This window comes from Bombina bombina, chromosome 6 (assembly GCF_027579735.1).
Source record: "Bombina bombina isolate aBomBom1 chromosome 6, aBomBom1.pri, whole genome shotgun sequence".
NCBI lineage: Eukaryota > Metazoa > Chordata > Amphibia > Anura > Bombinatoridae > Bombina > Bombina bombina.
In genome coordinates, this window is record NC_069504.1 from 1045836363 (window position 1) to 1045858579 (window position 22217).

General features: G+C 42.3%; 1 protein-coding gene across 1 annotated transcript in view; it reads right to left on the minus strand.

Annotated features, from left to right (window-relative positions):
* FKBP4 (FKBP prolyl isomerase 4) overlaps positions 1–22217 on the minus strand; it is a 121029-nt gene that overhangs the window by 5015 nt on the left and 93797 nt on the right. The window contains exon 9 of the mRNA XM_053718815.1: positions 20006–20245. Within this exon, the coding sequence (XP_053574790.1) occupies positions 20006–20245 (240 nt within the window). The remainder of the gene's footprint in view (positions 1–20005; positions 20246–22217) is intronic.

Here is a 22217-nt window from a genome sequence, read left to right on the forward strand (position 1 = left end):
ACAAACACAAGACCCCCGATTAGCCGAAGGAACTCTCCTCCTTAAAAAGAAGATGACCAAAAGAAGATCTCCCCACTGAGAAGGTCCCAACTGGTAAGAACCCAGAAGACTAAACCTCCAAGCAGAATGCTCGCCGAGGAACGAAAGGAATAAAAGGAAGAAATACCCAACCTTCGGACCTCCCTAGGACACACTCTCCCCACAGACATGGAAGCGACAAAGTCAAAACCGCCCCGGAGAAAAACCTTTTTCAGAGAGATCTGAACGGAACACTGGGATACATTTCCCCACCCGGATTCCATGAAAGTCTGTAAAGACAGATACACCAACTCCATGAAGAAGACTCGACCTCGGCTGTGTATATCACTCTCCACCCCTGCGCCAGAAGGCGAACTGGAGGGCATAATCTGAAGGGTAAATTTCACAAGATCTCAAGAAAACTTCCTGTCCTAAAGACAAAAACAGCATCCAAGATCCACCTTGGTGTCTAGATCCAACTCAGAGGATCAAAAAGACACAAGAAAAACCCAAAAGGTCTATTAGCAGGCGAAGGTAAGAAACCCATAAAGGCCGAGGCCCGGGAACTACTGTAAAATCTGTAAGTAAGATACTGCTGCCTTAACCCCCAGATTCCAAGAAGGAAACCTAGGATCAGAACAAGGATTACTGTAAGACACGGCTCCTAAGAACTGGATATGCTAAAAAACTAAATTTATGCTTACCTGATAAATTTCTTTCTTTCTTGACATAATGAGTCCACGGATCATCTCATTACTATTGGGAATATCACTCCTGCCCAGCAGGAGGCGGCAAAGAGCACCACAGCAAAGCTGTTAAATATCACCTCTCTTCTCTCCAACCCCAGTCATTCGACCAAAGTAAAAGGAGAGAAAGGAAGCAACAAAGTGCAGAGGTGACTGAGGTTTATAGTATGACAAAAGCCTGTCTTTAAAAAACAGGGCAGGCCGTGGACTCATTTTGTCAAGAAATAAATTTATCAGGTAATCATAAATTTTGTTTTCTTTCTAATGACACGATGAGTCCACGGATCATCTAATTACTATTGGGAATCAATACCCATGCTAGAGGACACAGATGATATTGGAGGGACAAGACAGGGAACCTAAACCGAAGGCACCACTGCTTGAAGAACCTTTCTCCCAAAAGAAACCTCAGCCGAGGCCAAAGTATCAAATTTATAGAATTTTGATAAAGTGTGAAGAGAGGACCAAGTTGCAGCCTTGCAAATCTGCTCCGCAGAAGCTTCATCTTTGAATGCCCAGGAAGAGGAAGCAGCCCTTGTGGAATGAGCCATGACTCTTAGGAGGCTGCTGTCCAGCCGTTTCATAGGCCAAGCAAATTATACTCTTCAGCCACAAAGAAGTGAAGTAGCCGTAGCTTTCTGAACCTTGCGTTTCCCAGAGAAAACAACAAACAAAGCAGAAGACAGACGAAAACCCTCAGTCGCCTGCAAACAGAATTTCAATGCACGCACTACATCCAGATTGTGCAGCAGACGTTCCTTCTGAGAAGGGGGGTTAGGACACAAGGAAGGAATAACAATCTCCTTATTAATGTTCCGATCTGAAACCACTTTAGGGAGAAACCCTAAGTATGCAAAACTACCTTATCGGAATGAAAAATAAGATAAGGAGACTCATACTGTAATGCAGAGAGCTCTGAAACTCTATGAGCAGATGAAATAGCAACAAGAAACAAAACCTTCTAAGATAACAACTTAATATCTAAGGAATGCATAGACTCAAACGGAGCCTGTTGAAGAACTTTAAGAACAAGGTTAAGACTCCAAGGAGGAGTAACCGGCTTAAACACAGGCCTGATTCTGACCAAGGCCTGACAGAATGATTGCACGTCCAATACATCCGCCAGACGTTTATGTAACAAAATAGACAAGGCAGATATTTGACCCTTTAGGGAACTTGCTGAACCCTTCTCCAAACCGTCTTGGAGAAAAGACAAAATTCTAGGAATCCGAACTCTACTCAAAGCGTAGCCTTTGGATTTACACCAATACAGATATTTTCGCCAAATCTTATTGCAAATTTTACTGGTAACAGGCTTGCGACTCCACACTTAGATAAAATTAAGCGTTCAATCTCCAAGCAGCCAGTTTCAGAGAAACTAGATTTGGATGAAGGAAGGACCCTTGAAGTAGAAGGTCCTTTCTCAGAGGAAGTTTCTAAGGGTGGAGAGAGGACATCTCCACTAGGTCTACATACCAAATTCTGTGAGGCCACGCTGGAGCAATAAGAATCACCAACGCCCTTTCTTGCTTGATCTGAGCAATGACTCGAGGAAGAAGAGCGAACCGGGGAAATAGGTATGTAAGACTGAAATTCCAAAAAAAAATGCCATAGCATCTATCAGAACCGCTTGAGGGTCCCTGGACCTCAACCCGTACCTTCGGGAGCTTGGCATTCTGACGAGATGCCATGAGATCTAGATCCTACTGTCCCCATTTGAGAATCAAGCTGGAGAACACATCCATATGTAGTTCTCATTCCCCCGGGTGAAAGGTCTGACTGTTCAAAAAAATCTGCTTCAAAATTGTCCATTGCTGGAATGTGAACCGCAGATGTTGGGTTTGTGGGTTTCTGCCCACTGAATAATCTTGGACACCTCCTTCATGGCCAAAGAAACTCAGAGTTCCACTCTGATGATTGATGTAAGCCTCTGAGGTTATATTGTCCTACTGAAATCTGATAAACCAGATGTAATCTAAGTGATGCCAGGCCAGAAGAGCATTGGAGATTGCTCTTATCTATAGAATGTTTATGGGGAGAACATACTCTTCCCAAGTCCATGTCCCCTGAGCCCTTAGAAGGCCCCAGACTTCTCCCCAACCTATCAGGCTGGCGTCCTTTGTCACTATCACCCAAGTAGGTCTGTGAAAACAGGTTCCCTGTGAAAGATGATCCTGAGACAACTACCAAGGAATAGAATCTCTTGTCATCTGATCCATATTAATTTGCTGAGACAGATCCGCATAATCCCTGTTCCACTGTCTGAGCATGCATTACTGCAGAGGTCTGAGATGGAAACAAGCAAAAGAAATAGTGTCCATGGTGGCTACCATCAGACAGATTACCTCCATACATTGAGCCACTGTTGGCTGAGGATAGGATTGAAGAGACTGACAAGAATTGAAAATCTTGGATTTTCTGACTTCTGTCAGAAAATCTTTTATCAAAACGTAATCTATTATGGTTCCCCTTGTAGATGGAATTAAGGAACTCTTTTCCAGATTCACCTTCCAACCATAAGAGCGCAGGAAGGATAGGAGAAACTCCGTGTGGGAGTTTGCTAGATTAAAAGACTGGGCCAGAACCAGAATGTCGTCCAGATAAGGCGGCACCGCAATACCCTGTAACCAGAGCACTGCCAACAGAGATACCAGAACCTTTTAAAAATTCTGGGAGCTGTAGCAAGACCGAAAGGAGAGCCACAAATTGGAAGTGTTTGTGGATTAAAGCAAAACTCAGAAACTTGTGATAATCCCTGTGGATGGGAACATGAAGGTACGCATCCTTTAAATCTACAGTTGTCATAAAATGACCCTCTTGAACTAAAGGAAGAATGAAATGAATAGTTTCCATTTTGAAGAACAGTACTCTGAGAAATTTAGTTTAGACTCGAGATCCAAGATTGGTCTGAAGGTTCCCTCTTTCTTGGGAAACACACAGATTGGAGTAAAATCCCAGACCCTGCTCCTGAATTGGATCAGGAACTATCACCCCCATTTTGGATAGATCCCGAGCTCAACGAAAGAATGCCTCTCTTAATCTGGGTGACAGATAATCTTGAGAGAAGAAATCTGCCCCTGGGGGGGAAAGGTTTGTATCCCTGGGACCCAATGTATATCGCCCAAGGATCCTGAACATCCCGAACCCAAACCTGAGCAAAAAAAGAAAAAAAAGTCTGCCCCCCACAAGATTAGGTCCCAGATTGGGGGCAGACCCTTCATGCTCCTGTCTTGTAGAGGAAGAGGAAGCCTTGAAGTTTCGAAAGGAACGAAAATTACTCTGATGTCCCTTCTGCTTATTTCTCTTATCCTGAGGGAGTAAATGTCCTTTTCCTCTTGTAATATCAGAAATAATCTCAGTCAAAGCTGGGCCAAACAAGGTCTTCAATGAGAAACATCTGCTTAAAATAGGAGAAAAAGGGTACCGCCTTGGGGACCATTCCGGCTTCTCTCATTCCTAAACAATAAGTTCTGTAGCCCGATCTGGTACGGGAATACATTCCAGCATGGAAGGTACATCATAATACTTGTTAAGTTTACTAGACTTATTAGGGTTGACAACAACAGTAGTGTCAGTCGTCCAGAGTAGCCTCCTTGAGTAGTAAATGGAGCTGCTCTAGCTTAAACTTGAAGGATACAACTTCAGCATCAGAGGAAGGAATTACACTGTCAGAATCCGAGATCTCACCCTCAGATCCTACCGAAGAATCCTCCCCATCAGAAATATGAGAGGGAATATTCAGAATAGCCACAAATGAGTCAGACACCTTACGCACTGATTGTTTAGACTTTCTCTTGCACTTTCCCTGTAGCATGGGAAAGACGACGCATCAGAAAACTGCAGAAAACATGGAGGGTAACAATGTCTTGCAAAGAGACCCTAGACGGAGCTTGAGAGGAAGCGCAGGGCACTGTATTAATGGGTAATAAAATTTGGGACACCTGAGGAGAATATGCGGCATATTTTGAACATTGTCAGAAGACTCCTGGACAGCATCCGTCTTATACAATGTTGGCTCAAAAGGTCTATCCTTAAAAATGAATGTTCTCTCAACACATGAGGAGCAGAAAGGAATTGGTGGTTTAATGTTAGCATTCAAACATAAAGGACATCTGTAATCTATAACAGAGGCTTGACCAATCTTTAAAAATATCCAAATTTAATAAAAAAAAACAAAAAAAAACAGTTTCTTGACATTTTAAAACGAAACTGCTTTATTTTTGATGCAATGCAAAACGGAACTGCTGTATTTATTAATGAAATACAATAACTTTACAAAAAAATAAAAACAAAACCTCAAACAGCCTCTACACCTCAGCTACAGCTCTGCTGAGGTGCCTACCTTGCTTGATACTGTAAATATGTGAATGTGAAAAGCGGAGGTACACAGAGCTGTACAAATGATGCCAGATGATCTTTTAATCGATATGAATAAAAAATGGCCAGTTGCAATGTTTTTCTCCTCTGTATACAAGAAGGGAGAGAATAAGTGCGCAACTGCTAATTTTACCGCCAAACAAGCCCTGCGTAGGCGTAGCAAAAATAACGTCTATCCGACATTACCAGTGAAACTCCGTTAACTAACAGAAATGTCACAAACATTGAGCCAAGTCTCCTCAAGTCCCCAGTGCCTGCAATATACTGCCTTACATAATCCCCTAAAAACACTAGAGCCAAAGTCCAATATCAGGGAAATAATAAAATGCCATAAGTATTATTTTTCTTAATACTGTTTAAGAAAATAAAAGTTAGCACTTATCTCATAAAATCTGCCTGGCAGCAAAGCAGCTCACTAGGTTTGAGAGGTCCTCTCCCTCACATGGACCTGTGGAAAATAATAAGGGAAGCACTTTTATTTAAATATAAGGGAGGCGCCACCAATGATCTACTGAAGAGACTGAAATGGACTACAGCTACACCCTGGAGTAAAAACAGCACATACTTGTACTGCAAATAAAATGATAATCTCTTGATTGAAGAATCTTTCCAGACACCTAACTTTACCACTTCCTTACTTTAACGTAAGCAAAGAGAATGACTGGGGTTGGAGGGAAGGGAGGTGATATTTAACAGCTTTGCTGCCTCCTGCTGGGCAGGAGTGATATTCCCAATAGTAATTAGATGATCCGTGGACTCATCCTGTCATTAGAAAGAAAAGGATGAACCATAAAGACATCCTTCTTCCTAACAAAAGGAAGGGAGAACCTTACATTCTCCAACGCAAACAGGAACTAATAAGTTCTGCTTAAAAATCCTATAACCAAATTAGGACGGGAAGACCATCCCAATAATAGGGCATGCACCAACAGTGGAGGAAAATATTCCCCCAGTGCGATAGATACCGGTACAATGACTCAAACGGTCACTTAAAAAAAAAAACTTCCTTTCTCTGAGAAGACAATTGCCCAGAAGAAACCTAGTTCCGGTCTCTAGGTCCCCTAGATCCATATGACCTAGTATCAAGCACCCATCCCAGATATACCTTAACAGGTCCCGCCTGTTAACTAGGATAGATGGGCCTGCTGTACCTGGACCGGAAAACTAGAAGAAAAAAAAAAACTCCTCTTATATAGAAGGAGCAAACCCAACTAGCCTCCACAACAGGTCCTGCCTGTCATTCAGGATACAATGTATCTGCCGGAACAATCAAAGGCAAGAACGAAAACTTCTTAAGTTCCAGCAAAGCAAGAACAACTGAATAATCAAATTAAAGAAATTAAGCTCAAAGGCTTAAAATGTTTTCTCAAAATCATTGGGGGAACTATCACCCCGAACAGAAATCTATAAGCTTCCACCGGAAGTCTCCAACAGATCTCGACCATCAAAGTCGATAGTACCAAATATCCCGTGTGATGAAATATCTTTCTAAGAAGAGTTTCTAAAACAACCCAGAGCTCCAATAAAATAAATAAAAAAAATGTATGCTTACCTGATAAATTTATTTCTTTCTTCACACAGTGAATCAACGGATCATCAGCAATTACAGTTAGGAATACCACTCCTGGCCCGCAGGAGGCGGCAAAGAGCACCACAGCAAAGCTGTTAAGTATTGCTTCCCTACCCACAACCCCCAGTCATTCGACCAAGGGAAAGGAGAGAAAGGAAATAACACAAGGTGCAGAGGTGCCTGACGTTTATATAACAAAGAAAAAAACTGTAAAAAAAAAAAAAAAAACAGGGCGGGCCGTGGACTCACCGTGTCAAGAAATAAATACATTTATCAGGTAAGCATAAATTTTGTTTTCTTTCTAATGACACGGTGAGTCCACGGATCATCATCAATTACTGTTGGAAATCAAGCTAGAGGACACAGATGATACGGGAGGGACAGGACAAGTAACCTAAACAGAAGGCACCACTGCTTGAAAAACCCCTTTCTCCCAAAGAAAACCTCAGCCGAGGCAAAAGAATAAAATTTATAGACTGAAGAAAAAAAAAAAAAAAAAAAAAAAAAAAAATCAACAAAGGAGGCCAAGTTTGCCGCCTTACAAATCTGTTCTACAGAGGTCTCCTTGATGGACCAAGAAAAAAAAACCCACCCCAGAGGAGAGCTGTAATTCTCTCAGGAGGCTGCTGTCCAGCAGGCTCATAAGCCCTACTAATAATTCTTCTCACCAGAGAGAAAAAGAAGTGGCGGAAGCTTACTGGTCTTTGTCTATCCAGAAAGACAACAAACAATACAGAAAACTGATTAAAGTCCCTTGAATCCTGAAAATAAAATCTAAAGGCCTGCACAACATCTTAGTTGCGCAACAGATGTTCTTTATGATAAGAAGAATTAAGACAGAGAGAAGGAACAACAAGGTCCTGATAAAAATCTCTGTCTGACACAACCTTAGGAAGGAAACCAAACTTGGTACTAAGAACTTTCTTATCTGCCTGAATACAAGATAAGGAAAAACATACTGCAAAGATGAAAGTACGGAAACCCTCCGAGCAGAAGAAATACCTTTCCAAGCTAACAACCTAAATCTATGGAATGTATAGGTTCCAACAGAGCCTGAAGGAAAACCTTAGGAACAAGGTTAAGACTCCAAGGGAGCAACTGACTTAAACACAGTCCTGACTCAGACCAGGGTCTGATAAAAGGACTGTACATCCGGCACGTTCGCTCAACACTTGAGCAGCAGAATGGAAGTACCGAAATCTGACCTTTGAGGATACCAACAGAAAAAACTATCCACAAGGACTACTTGGAAAAATAAAAAGATCTTTGGGATCCTTCCATATCTTAAAGAAAATCTTCCCAGTGAAAGGCTTTCGAGTCGGAATCGTGGTCTCAATAACCGATTTGAAAAACCCACGTTTAGCTAACAAACGCGTTCAATCCTCAAGCACACGGCTTCAGAGACAACAATATTTGGATGAAGGACCCCTGCAGCAGAAGATCCTTCCTCACCAGAAGTTACCACTGTGGTAGAGATGACATCTCCACTAGATCCGCCTACCAGATCCTGCTATGCCACGCAGGAGCTAGAAGAAACCAATGCACTCTCCCACTTAATCAGAGGAAGGAGAACAAACCGAAAGGAGGATATGTCAACCTGAAGTTCCAAGGAACTGACACAATATCTATTAAAGAAGCTAGGAAACTTGAAGTTCAGACAAGACCCCATCAGAACCAATTCTGGAAACTCCCAATTGGTAGATAACCTGGAGAACACTTCGGAAAGTAGTTCCCACTCCCCGGAATGGGAAATCTGTCTGCTCAGAAATCCGTTTAGGAGATGTCCAATCCAAAAAACGTGGATGGCAAATAGACAGAAACTGTGAACACTCGCCCACAGATTAAAATCTGCAAACTTTTGTCATGACAAAGGAACACACAGTTCCTCCCTGGAGGAAGATGAAAGCCACAGAAGCCATGTTGTCTGACTGGAACCCGATAAACTGGGTTAAAGACAACTGAGGCCAAACATCAGAGCATTGAAAATCGCTTTCATTCCAAATGATGAAGGTGAGAATAAACTTCTCCTAGTCCCTACGCCTTCAATGATCCCAGACTCCCCCTCAGCCCAGCAGGCTGGAGGCCGCGGTCCCAAATGCCCTGAGACCAAAGAACCCGATAAAGCTGACACGGGAAGAGAATCCTGTCAGCTGAAGTAGATTCTCTGAGACAGTCCGGACAGTCCCCATTCCACTGTCTGAGCATGCACAACTGCAGAGCTCTAAAATGGTATCGATCAAGGGAATGATGTCCATGAAAGCCACTATCAGACCAATCAACTCCATGCACAGAAACTACTTGCCTAACAGACTGAAGAGAAAAGCAAGAGGGAGGATCTTGGCTTTTCTGACCTCTATCAGACAGAGTTTATTCGATAAAGAATAAATATAGTTCCTAAGCACACTACCCTTGTAGATGGGACAAGGGAGCTCCTTTTCACTTCCATTCGTGGAAAAATCAAAAACCTCAGAATTAAATCTTAATTTAATGGTACTCATTTTATTGACCTTGGAATGATGAAGGGCTGAGTCGGCCCTACTGGGAATTCAACCTGGATCTTGGATCTTTTTTGTAGTCAGGGCATTTACCAACTGAGTTACCTCAACGGCCATTGCTTGTAGAAAGATGACGCCTTAACCAATAGGACGTCCAGGAGGGACGCCCCTGAAAATCCCAGAACCGAAATTGCAGCCCAAAAAGAGAAAACACTGGAAGCTGAGGCAAAGCCATTGAACCACAACTGAAGGAGTTGTGCCGGAAAGGCTCAGACATCTGAGATAATTGAATGCAAACCTAAGGGTACGCATACTTAAAGACCAAGGTCGTTATAAACTGAGCCTCTTGCACCAAGGAAGAATGAAGCGAATAGTCTGCATCTTGAAGACGGGTTACTCTGAGAAACATGCTTAGACTTCACCGTCTAAATTATGACAGAAAGTTCCTTCTTTTTCACGAACAGCATGAAAAAGAAACTAAACCCTGTTCTAAACTAGAACTGGAACATTCACTCCCAGGGAACACCTTTCAGAACATGCCTCTACTTATCTTGTCTACAGATAATCCAGAGAAAGTGGAATACAAATGTATAAATATATAACAGTCAAAAATAAGCAGATAAATATTGCTTTTATACAGCATGAAAATAAAAAAAGTGCTGCCAAGGTAGGGAAAAACATAATTTCACCGACCCTAATAGCTTCACTTTCTCTGGGAAAAAGCCGAACATAAACAATTTAATTGAAGTCATACAAGGAACCCCAAAGGGAACCCAGAGCGAGGTGCGCTTAGTGAACCAAACAATCAATCTAGTGCACAAACCATATGGTTCCCGTGGGATCGGGCAGTGAGTTCAAAACAATTAGAATGAAAGGTGCAGGCGGCAAAGCTCCTCTGGTCCTCGGAGTGAAGGTTTCTGAAAATTATAAGTGAAAAAGAGGGCGCCACATAGCGTGATACTGTTGTTGTAAAATCAGAAGGCAGAATATTCAAAAAGGCTTACCAAATGGCTCTGCACCGTTCTATGACCGGTGCTATCAGGCAGACTAACACTCTCAGTGGTTAGCACACTGGGTGGCCTCAGCTGAACTGCAGACAGGTGGATCTCAGTGTTGCTTGATTGCAGTAACCAAACGTCTGTATAGACCATGTATTGCAGACTGCAGTGGATTTTAAAATCAAACACCTTTTCAGGTTAGATCAATAAAAATGTAAGACAACTTCCGTATAATAGAATTAAAATCTTTAATCCATAGAAGAATTGCTACGCGTTTCTAGACCAATGTCTGGTCTTTTCCTCAGGCATAAAAACAATATAATCATCATTTTTTTCAGTGACTGTTTAAAAATTAGATGCCTAAGGGATAACCCTCATATACACTGATCCATTCTTTTTTCCCAGCGCGAAGACCACTAACCGCATAGAAAAAAACATCTAAACAAAAGGCAGGCAGAACGTCAGCTCCGCTTCGTTCTCAAGCCGGAGAATAGAGCAGAGTAGAATACAAGTGCTCAACCCCTCTAAAATGGCACTGCTCCGTCATGCAGAGAAGGAGGCATGGCCAAAAGTCGGCACGGAAAAAAAACTATTCCGTTAACTAATTTCCTCTACTATGAGGTATATTGAACTTAAAAATCAGCAATTTTAACCCCTATGTCAGGGATCAAACCGGAGAGCTATATCCAAAAACTAGTATAATAGACACTGGCACCCTCGCACAGTTCCTATAATGTAACTAACCACTGGGGATAACACTATGCAGAACCATAAAGAAAGGCGCAAAATACTCTGTCTTAACACCACCTGTATCATTCCCTTTTCTGATGAACTAGGGAACCTAATAGGGTACTATATTATAACATAAAAATATATACAGCAACTAAGATTTACCCCAATGGTAGTTAACTCCTTCCCTTTGTGAAGGAGGATAACAGTCTCCATTTGTCTCATGCATTGTGCCTGCTAATGCCGTATCATCCAAAAGGAAGTGTCCCATTTAAAAACAGAGGGTCTTAACCCCTTCAGTGCCAGCCTTCTAGCCCCAGAAGAACAAAAGGCACTTACCTGCATTCTAGCTGTCCGGCAGTCAGACGACTTACAAAATTTGTGAGGATGCCGCTCCTCACAGAGACCTGTGTAAAAAGAAAGACAGAGTAAGATTACTCAAGTTTTCTATACCAGGGCAGCACCATGTTGGAAAAATGCAGCAAAGCCAACTTTACAAGTTCATAACTGCTTTAAAGCCATCACAGCCCTGCTGAAGAGACTAACGTGGAGTACAGCTATACCCAAATTGTGATGGAAGGCCAGAGCAATCTTGCCCAGACTTCAAAATAAAAAAAATCTTGATAGAAGAATCTTAATCAGGAGACCTAATTACTTCACCTCCTCCTTGCACAAGAGGCAAAGAGAATGACTGGGGTTTGTGGGTAGGGAAGTGATACTTAACAGCTTTGCTGTGGTGCACTTTGCCTCCTCCTGCTGGCCAGGAGTGGTATTCCCAACAGTAATTGATGATGATCCGTTGACTCACCGTGTCATTAGAAAGAATGAAAAACTATCCAGACCGGAATAGCAAGTAAAAAAAAAAACAGGCAAACGCCCTGAAAAAAAAAGGAGTGTGCAAACAAAAACAGGTCCTGCCTGTCATATGACACAATCCCCCTTAGAGCTCGTAACTAGGATTCTAAATAACATAAAAAACAAAAGGTAAAACAAGAAGACAAGGAATAGGATCCCATCCTCCCCTCGTCTAGTTAAAATCCTTACCAGATTTAGAGGACTAAGATTCAACTGACGCATCAGTACTGGGAACCTCTAACATTGCCAAAACCTCTTTCAAGGAGTAAACGCAGCCGTACCCTTCTAAATATAAATGCTAAGCACCCAAGTCAGCACACTCCGACCCTGGATGTTCTCCCTCTGAAGCTTCAGAGGAAACCGCATCCCCAGAGGTCTGATCGGACACAATCCTTATTTTACACGAATGTCCCTGGGCAGGAGAGCCTGGAATACCCCTGCGCTTACGCATAGCAGGAATAGGTAATATCGCTAAGACCGTAGAGATGGCCATGCGGAAATGCATAGTAACCTCTGGTGGAAACAAACCCCTTACAGGCGAAGTAGGATCAGAGCTTGGGAAAACTGCATATGTAAGAACAGAATGTATGGAACACACATCACTGGACGAAAAATCCTCAGAGGCCGATTGCTCAGTGGTCTCTAACATCTCAACATTCGTTGATGAGAACAGCTTATAGCGGCATACGGAACATAATTGAGAGGACTGGATTACCCAGGCCTCCTCACAATATACACAGGTATCAAATTCTGTATCCGAGGGATCCCCCTCTAAAATATCAGAATCCTCCATAACTTGTCCATCAAATTAAAGAAAAAACAAACAACTGGAACCTTATACCCCCAATGGCTGGGGCACTCACCACCTCCTATGACCCAGACAGATAGAGAAGATGCTCCTCTCCGCAGATACCCATTCAGGAATTGGAAGCAGGGAAAAAACATAATTTATGCTTACCTGATAAATTCCTTTCTTCTGTTGTGTGATCAGTCCACGGGTCATCATTACTTCTGGGATATAACTCCTCCCCAACAGGAAATGCAAGAGGATTCACCCAGCAGAGCTGCATATAGCTCCTCCCCTCTACGTCACTCCCAGTCATTCGACCAAGAATCAACGAGAAAGGAGAAACCAAGGGTGAAGTGGTGACTGGAGTATAATTTAAAAGATATTTACCTGCCTTAAAACAGGGCGGGCCGTGGACTGATCACACAACAGAAGAAAGGAATTTATCAGGTAAGCATAAATTATGTTTTCTTCTGTTATGTGTGATCAGTCCACGGGTCATCATTACTTCTGGGATACCAATACCAAAGCAAAAGTACACGGATGACGGGAGGGATAGGCAGGCTCATTATACAGAAGGAACCACTGCCTGAAGAACCTTTCTCCCAAAAATAGCCTCCGAAGAAGCAAAAGTGTCAAATTTGTAAAATTTGGAAAAAGTATGAAGCGAAGACCAAGTTGCAGCCTTGCAAATCTGTTCAACAGAGGCCTCATTCTTAAAGGCCCAAGTGGAAGCCACAGCTCTAGTAGAATGAGCTGTAATTCTTTCAGGAGGCTGCTGTCCAGCAGTCTCATAGGCTAAACGAATTATGCTACGAAGCCAGAAGGAGAGAGAGGTAGCCGAAGCCTTATGACCTCTACTCTGACCAGAGTACACGACAAACAGGGAAGACGTTTGTCGAAAATCCTTAGTTGCCTGCAAGTAGAACTTGAGGGCACGAACTACATCCAGATTGTGTAGAAGACGTTCCTTCTTTGAAGAAGGATTTGGACACAAGGATGGAACAACAATCTCTTGATTGATATTCCTGTTAGTGACTACCTTAGGTAAGAACCCAGGTTTAGTACGCAGAACTACCTTGTCTGAGTGAAAAATCAGATAAGGAGAATCACAATGTAAGGCTGATAACTCAGAGACTCTTCGAGCCGAGGAAATAGCCATTAAAAACAGAACTTTCCAAGATAACAATTTTATATCAATGGAATGAAGGGGTTCAAATGGAACACCCTGTAAAACGTTAAGAACTAAGTTTAAACTCCATGGCGGAGCAACAGTTTTAAACACAGGCTTGATCCTAGCTAAAGCCTGACAAAAGGCCTGGACGTCTGGATTTTCTGACAGACGCCTGTGTAACAAGATGGACAGAGCTGAGATCTGTCCCTTTAATGAGCTAGCCGATAAACCCTTTTCTAAACCTTCTTGTAGAAAGGACAATATCCTAGGAATCCTAACCTTACTCCAGGAGTAACCTTTGGATTCGCACCAGTATAGGTATTTACGCCATATCTTATGGTAAATCCTTCTGGTAACAGGCTTCCTAGCCTGTATCAGGGTATCAATAACCGACTCAGAAAAACCACGTTTTGATAAAATCAAGCGTTCAATTTCCAAGCAGTCAGCTTCAGAGAAGTTAGATTTTGATGTTTGAATGGACCCTGTATCAGAAGGTCCTGTCTTAGAGGTAGAGACCAAGGCGGACAGGATGACATGTCCACTAGATCTGCATACCAAGTCCTGCGTGGCCATGCAGGCGCTATTAGAATCACTGATGCTCTCTCCTGTTTGATTTTGGCAATCAATCGAGGAAGCAGCGGGAAGGGTGGAAACACATAAGCCATCCTGAAGTTCCAAGGTGCTGTCAAGGCATCTATCAGAACCGCTCCCGGATCCCTGGATCTGGACCCGTAGCGAGGAAGTTTGGCGTTCTGGCGAGACGCCATGAGATCTATCTCTGGTTTGCCCCAACGTCGAAGTATTTGGGCAAAGACCTCCGGATGAAGTTCCCACTCCCCCGGATGAAAAGTCTGGCGACTCAAGAAATCCGCCTCCCAGTTCTCCACTCCCGGGATGTGGATTGCTGACAGGTGGCAAGAGTGAGACTCTGCCCAGCGAATTATCTTTGATACTTCCATCATTGCTAGGGAGCTTCTTGTCCCTCCTTGATGGTTGATGTAAGCTACAGTCGTGATGTTGTCCGACTGAAACCTGATGAACCCCCGAGTTTTTAACTGGGGCCAAGCCAGAAGGGCATGGAGAACTGCTCTTAATTCCAGAATGTTTATTGGCAGGAGACTTTCCTCCTGATTCCATTGTCCCTGAGCCTTCAGAGAATTCCAGACAGCGCCCCAACCCAGTAGGCTGGCGTCTGTTGTTACAATTGTCCAGTCCGGCCTGCTGAATGGCATCCCCCTGGACAGATGTGGCCGAGAAAGCCACCATAGAAGAGAGTTTCTGGTCTCTTGATCCAGATTCAGAGTAGGGGACAAGTCTGAGTAATCCCCATTCCACTGACTCAGCATGCACAATTGCAGCGGTCTGAGATGTAGACGTGCAAAGGGTACTATGTCCATTGCTGCTACCATTAAGCCGATCACCTCCATGCATTGAGCTACTGACGGGAGTTGAATGGAATGAAGGACACAGCATGCATTTAGAAGCTTTGTTAATCTGTCTTCTGTCAGATAAATCTTCATTTCTACAGAATCTATAAGAGTCCCCAAGAATGGAACTCTTGTGAGAGGAAACAGAGAACTCTTCTTTTCGTTCACTTTCCATCCATGCGACCTTAGAAATGCCAGAACTAACTCTGTATGAGACTTGGCAGTTTGAAAGCTTGAAGCTTGTATCAGAATGTCGTCTAGGTACGGAGCTACCGAAATTCCTCGCGGTCTTAGTACCGCCAGAAGGGCACCCAGAACCTTTGTGAAGATTCTTGGAGCCGTAGCCAATCCGAATGGAAGAGCTACAAACTGGTAATGCCTGTCTAAGAAGGCAAACCTTAGATACCGGTAATGATCTTTGTGAATCGGTATGTGAAGGTAAGCATCCTTTAAATCCACTGTGGTCATGTACTGACCCTTTTGGATCATGGGTAAGATTGTCCGAATAGTTTCCATTTTGAACGATGGAACTCTTAGGAATTTGTTTAGGATCTTTAAATCCAAGATTGGCCTGAAAGTTCCCTCTTTTTTGGGAACCACAAACAGGTTTGAGTAAAACCCTTGTCCTTGTTCCGACCGCGGAACCGGATGGATCACTCCCATTAATAACAGATCTTGTACACAGCGTAGAAACGCTTCTTTCTTTATCTGGTTTGTTGACAACCTTGACAGATGAAATCTCCCTCTTGGGGGAGAGAATTTGAAGTCTAGAAGGTATCCCTGAGATATGATCTCTAGCGCCCAGGGATCCTGAACATCTCTTGCCCAAGCCTGGGCGAAGAGAGAGAGTCTGCCCCCCACTAGATCCGGTCCCGGATCGGGGGCCCTCGGTTCATGCTGTCTTTGGGGCAGCAGCAGGTTTCCTGGCCTGCTTGCCCTTGTTCCAGGACTGGTTAGGTTTCCAGCCTTGTCTGTAACGAGCAACAGCTCCTTCCTGTTTTGGTGCAGTGGAAGTTGATGCTGCTCCTGCTTTGAAATTCCGAAAGGGACGAAAATTAGACTGTCTAGCCTTAGCTTTGGCTTTGTCTTGAGGCAGGGCGTGGCCCTTACCTCCTGTAATGTCAGCGATAATTTCTTTCAAACCGGGCCCAAATAAAGTTTGCCCCTTGAAAGGTATATTAAGTAATTTGGACTTAGAAGTTACATCAGCTGACCAGGATTTTAGCCACAGCGCCCTACGTGCCTGAATGGCGAATCCTGAGTTCTTAGCCGTAAGTTTGGTTAAATGTACTACGGCCTCCGAAATGAATGAATTAGCTAGTTTAAGGACTCTAAGCCTGTCCGTAATGTCGTCCAGCGTAGCTGAACTAAGGTTCTCTTCCAGAGACTCAATCCAAAATGCTGCCGCAGCCGTAATCGGCGCGATGCATGCAAGGGGTTGCAATATAAAACCTTGTTGAACAAACATTTTCTTAAGGTAACCCTCTAATTTTTTATCCATTGGATCTGAAAAAGCACAGCTATCCTCCACCGGGATAGTGGTACGCTTAGCTAAAGTAGAAACTGCTCCCTCCACCTTAGGGACCGTTTGCCATAAGTCCCGTGTGGTGGCGTCTATTGGAAACATCTTTCTAAATATTGGAGGGGGTGAGAACGGCACACCGGGTCTATCCCACTCCTTAGTAACAATTTCAGTTAGTCTCTTAGGTATAGGAAACACGTCAGTACTCGCCGGTACCGCAAAGTATTTATCCAACCTACACAATTTTTCTGGTATTGCAACAGTGTTACAATCATTAAGAGCCGCTAAAACCTCCCCTAGTAATACACGGAGGTTCTCCAATTTAAATTTAAAATATCTGAATCCAATCTGTTTGGATCAGAACCATCACCCACAGAATGAAGCTCTCCGTCCTCATGTTCTGCAAGCTGTGACGCAGTATCAGACATGGCCCTAGTATTATCAGCGCACTCTGTTCTCCCCCCAGAGTGATCACGCTTGCCTCTTAGTTCTGGTAATTTAGCCAAAACTTCAGTCATAACAGTAGCCATATCTTGTAATGTTATCTGTAATGGCCGCCCAGATGTACTAGGCGCCATAATATCACGCACCTCCCGGGCGGGAGATGCAGGTACTGACACGTGAGGCGAGTTAGTCGGCATAACTCTCCCCTCGCTGTTTGGTGAAATTTGTTCAATTTGTACAGATTGGCTTTTATTTAAAGTAGCATCAATACAGTTAGTACATAAATTTCTATTGGGCTCCACCTTGGCATTGGAACAAATGACACAGATATCTTCCTCTGAATCAGACATGTTTAACACACTAGCAATAAACTTGCAACTTGGTTACAATCTTATTTAACAAAAACGTACTGTGCCTCAAAGAGCACTAAACGATTAAATGACAGTTGAAATAATGAACTGAAAGACAGTTATAGCATCAATCCTTAAAAACAACACAACTTTTAAAGGTTTGTTCCCATTAGTAAAGTAACAATAATTAAATTTGAAAAATAAAAATTACAGAGCAACGTTTTTAATCACAGTCAATATATAAGTCTCACAGCTCTGCTGAGAGAATCTACCTCCCTCCAAAGAAGTTTGAAGACCCCTGAGATCTGTTAGAGATGAACCGGATCATGCAGGAAATACAAGAGTAACTGACTGGAATTTTTTGATGCGTAGCAAAGAGCTCCAAAAACGGCCTCCTCCCCCTCACACACAGCAGTGAGAGAGAAACGAAACTGTCACAATTAAAACAAGCAACTGCCAAGTGGAAAAATAATGCCCAAATATTTATTCACTCAGTACCTCAGAAAATGCAAACGATTCTACATTCCAGCAAAAACGTTTAACATAATAAATACCTATTAAAAGGTTTAATGTACTTTTAACAGAGTAATTCCGGTGAAATACCATCCCCAGAATACTGAAGTGTAGAGTATACATACATGTCATTATAACGGTATGGCAGGATTTTCTCATCAATTCCATTCAGAAAATAAAAACTGCTACATACCTCAATGCAGATTCATCTGCCCGCTGTCCCCTGATCTGAAGCTTTTACCTCCCTCAGATGGCCGAGAAACAGCAATATGATCTTAACTACTCCGGTTAAAATCATAGTAAAAACTCTGGTAGATTCTTCTTCAAACTCTGCCAGAGAGGCAATAACACGCTCCGGTGCTATTGTAAAATAACAAACTTTTGATTGAAGTTATAAAAACTAAGTATAATCACCATAGTCCTCTCACACATCCTATCTAGTTGCTGGGTGCAAGAGAATGACTGGGAGTGACGTAGAGGGGAGGAGCTATATGCAGCTCTGCTGGGTGAATCCTCTTGCATTTCCTGTTGGGGAGGAGTTATATCCCAGAAGTAATGATGACCCGTGGACTGATCACACATAACAGAAGAAAAACGTGACCACTCCCGGTCAACATGCTGCTCATGCAGGACCTGGCCCTGCTAAAGAAAAAGTGCTCTATCTTAAAGAAACTGTGCAGCTCCCAAAATGAAAATAACCTGTACGTTCCATATTAGCCTAAAAGCCCAAACATTCTTACACATAAGCAGTCAAAATCACATAACAATATGATTAAAACTGTTCAATAATCCCCCTCAGGAGATATTAACCCTTGATTCTATAAAGATAAAGAGTCCCACTGTGACCCTGTCTTCTATCGTTATACATGTGTGTAAAATGATAAAACGATCTTACTGGAATCTATGCCGTGGAACAGTGATACGGTCCTTCAAGTTTGACAGATTGTAGCAGCACATCTGACATGGACTTGAGTGAAGAAAGCAGGCAGCGAAACTCGTCAACGCTGATTGCTTAAGGAACTGTTAATAGGAGTCTGGATGGGTTCGCAGAAAGACTCTCCCTGCATCTCCAGACTAACTCATCAATGCTCTCACTGAGAGGCTGACAGGATTACTTAAAACTCCAGTCCCATCTCGAAGAGTACTACCCTCCATAAGAAACTACTCCGAAATCTTCTGACACTTCTCTGCCAACCTCCTGTGACGAAAGGCAAAGAATGACTGGGGGGCGGATGAGGGAAGTATTTAAGCCTTTGGCTGGGGTGTCTTTGCCTCCTTCTGGTGGCCAGGTTCAGTATTCCCACAAGTAAGGAATGAAGCCGTGGACTCTCCTCATATTAAGAAGGAAATGTGCCTTTTTACCATGGTATTCTTTTTATTATCGGTTATTTTTAGAATGCTAACAGATTCTGCAGTGCTTTTCTTTGTTGAAAAGATACCTAGGAAGGTGTCTGGAGCACTACATGGCAGGAAATTAGTGCTGCAAGCAAGTTGCAAATGAAGAACATTCTAACAAAACTGCTGCCATATAGTGCTCCAGACAAGTGCACTCTCCTGAGCTTACAATCCTGCGTTTCAGCAAAAAAAGATACCAGGAGAATGAAGAAAAATTGATAACAGAAGTACATGTGAAAGTTGTTTAAAATAATAAGTTCTATCTGAATCATGAAAGAAAACATTTGGGCTCAATGTCCCTTTAACACATGCAAAGGGGTTAGACAACTAGTTTGAGCACTTTATTATTGCACTGTTTGCATGGAACATCTGTCCATTTAAGTTTAAATCTAAATGACCAATTACTTCAGATTTTAAGGCAAAAAAATAAATAAAATATGTCGGCATGTTAAAATGTTTTAACACAGTGTCCCTGTAATAAGTATATCAAACTTAGTAGACCTAAGAAGCCTCCTCACACTGTCACGTGCCCTATTACTAGTGTCCCATCCCCAAATGTTGCCCCACCCAGTTTGGACCTTCTAAATATAAAGCCAGCCCCATACCTTGCTCTCCTTTTCTGCCAGTCTTTGGAACATATTAGCATAGATCTTCCGCTCTTTTTCTTGCTGCTGGCGGATGCGTTGCTGGCACTGCCCTAGCTGAACTCTTGCAGCCTTGTTATTTGGATACTGTTGGAGCACTTTCAAGAAATCCTCCCGTGCTAGCTCCAGCTCATTCACCGCCATGTAGGCTTCAGCTCGTCGGAACAGGCCTTTCTCATTAACAGGGTCCAACTCTAAAGCCTGATGGAAGACAGAATTGTGGAAATAAGAAAAAAAACTCACGGTTGACACAGTGATGTTAAAGGGGCATGAAACTTTTTTTTTCTCTCTCAGTTATCAAATTTGTTTTACTCACTTTGTATCCCGTGGTGAAAAGTATACCTATGTATACTCAGTAGCTGCTGATTGGTGGCTGCACATATATGCATCTTGCCATTGACTTTCAGCAAACTCCCAGTCGTGCATTGCTGCACCTTCGACAAAGGATACCAAGAGAATGAGGCAAATTAGATACTAGAAGTACATTTGAAAGTTGTTTAAAATAGTTTTCTCTTTCTAAATCATGAAAGAAAAACTTTGGGTGTCATTTAAATTTAATAGAGTCTAGTAAGCCAATTATCTTTGCATACAACAATGTTAAAGGGACATAACGCCCAAAATGTTTCTTTCATGACTCAGATAGTAGAAAAGTAAATTTATGCTTACCTGATAAATTAATATCTTCTTTGGTAAGACGAGTCCACCGATTAATCCTTTACTTGTGGGATATTATCCTCCTGCTAACAGGAAGTGGCAAAGAGCATCACAGCAGAGCTGTCTATATAGCTCCTCCCTTAGCTCCACCCCCAGTCATTCGACCGAAGGTACAGGAAGGAAAAGGAGAAACTACAAGGTGCAGAGGTGACTGAAGTGTAAATCAAAAAATATATTCTGTCTTAAAATGACAGGGCGGGCCGTGGACTTGTCTTACCATAGAAGAAATTAATTTATCAGGTAAGCATAAATTTACTTTTCTTCTATAAAGGTAAGATGAGTCCAGGGATTCATCCTTTACTTGTGTGATACAATACCAAAGCTACAGGACACGGATGAACGGGAGGGACAAGACAGATGGTTAAACAGAAGGCACCACTGCTTGAAGAACTTTTCTCCCAAAAATAGCCTCTGAAGAAGCAAAGGTAACAAATTTGTAAAATTTGGAAAAGGTATGAAGCAAAGACCAAGTCGCAGCCTTACAAATCTGTTCAACAGAAGCATCATTTTTAAAAGCCCATGTGGAAGCCACTGCTCTAGTAGAGTGAGCTGTAATTCTTTCAGGAGGCTGCTGTCCAGCAGTCTCTTATGCCAAACGGATGATTCTTTTCAGCCAAAAAGGCAAGAGAGGTAGCTGTAGCTTTTTGACCTCTACGTTTTCCAGAATAAACAAACAAAGAAGATGTTTGACGGAAATCTTTGGTCGCTTGCAAGTAAAACTTCAAAGCACGAACCACGTCCAAGTTGTGCTTCTTGGAGCAAGGATTAGGGCACGAGAAGGAACAACAATTTCCCGATTAATATTCTTATTAGTAACAACCTTAGGAAGGAATCCAGGTTTGGTACGCAAAACCACCTTATCAGCATGGAAAACAAGATAAGGCAAGTCACATTGCAATGCAGATAGTTCAGAAACTCTTCGAGCCGAAGAGTTAGCAACTAAAAACAGAAATTTCCAAGATAGAAGCTTAATATCTATGGAATGCATAGGTTCAAACGGAACCCCTTGAAGAACCTTAAGAACTAAATTCAAACTCCATGGCGGAGCAACAGGTTTAAACACAGGCTTGGTTCTAACTAAAGCCTGTAAAGGAGATTTTAGGAGTATGAGGCGCAAATAAATGCTACAACCTTAAAAGAGTTTTAAATGTGTTGCTATATAATAGGACAATTAAAATAAAAGATACCTTTGTACCAATAAAGATTACTTTATTTTAAATCGTGAATAAACAAATGTGTGTTAAATTAATTCTTTTCAATCGGTATACGGATATTTTTATATACAATTCTGTATTTATATTTAAAGATCTGTCTATAAAAAGTCTATCAAAAATCTGTAAAAAATATATAAAAAATCTATTAAAAACAAATAAAGATCATAGAGGGGAATAGTAAAATTTCATGTAAATGTAAAAGATTGGAAGAATTATTCTGGATATATCCTGTCTGGGTATGAGAA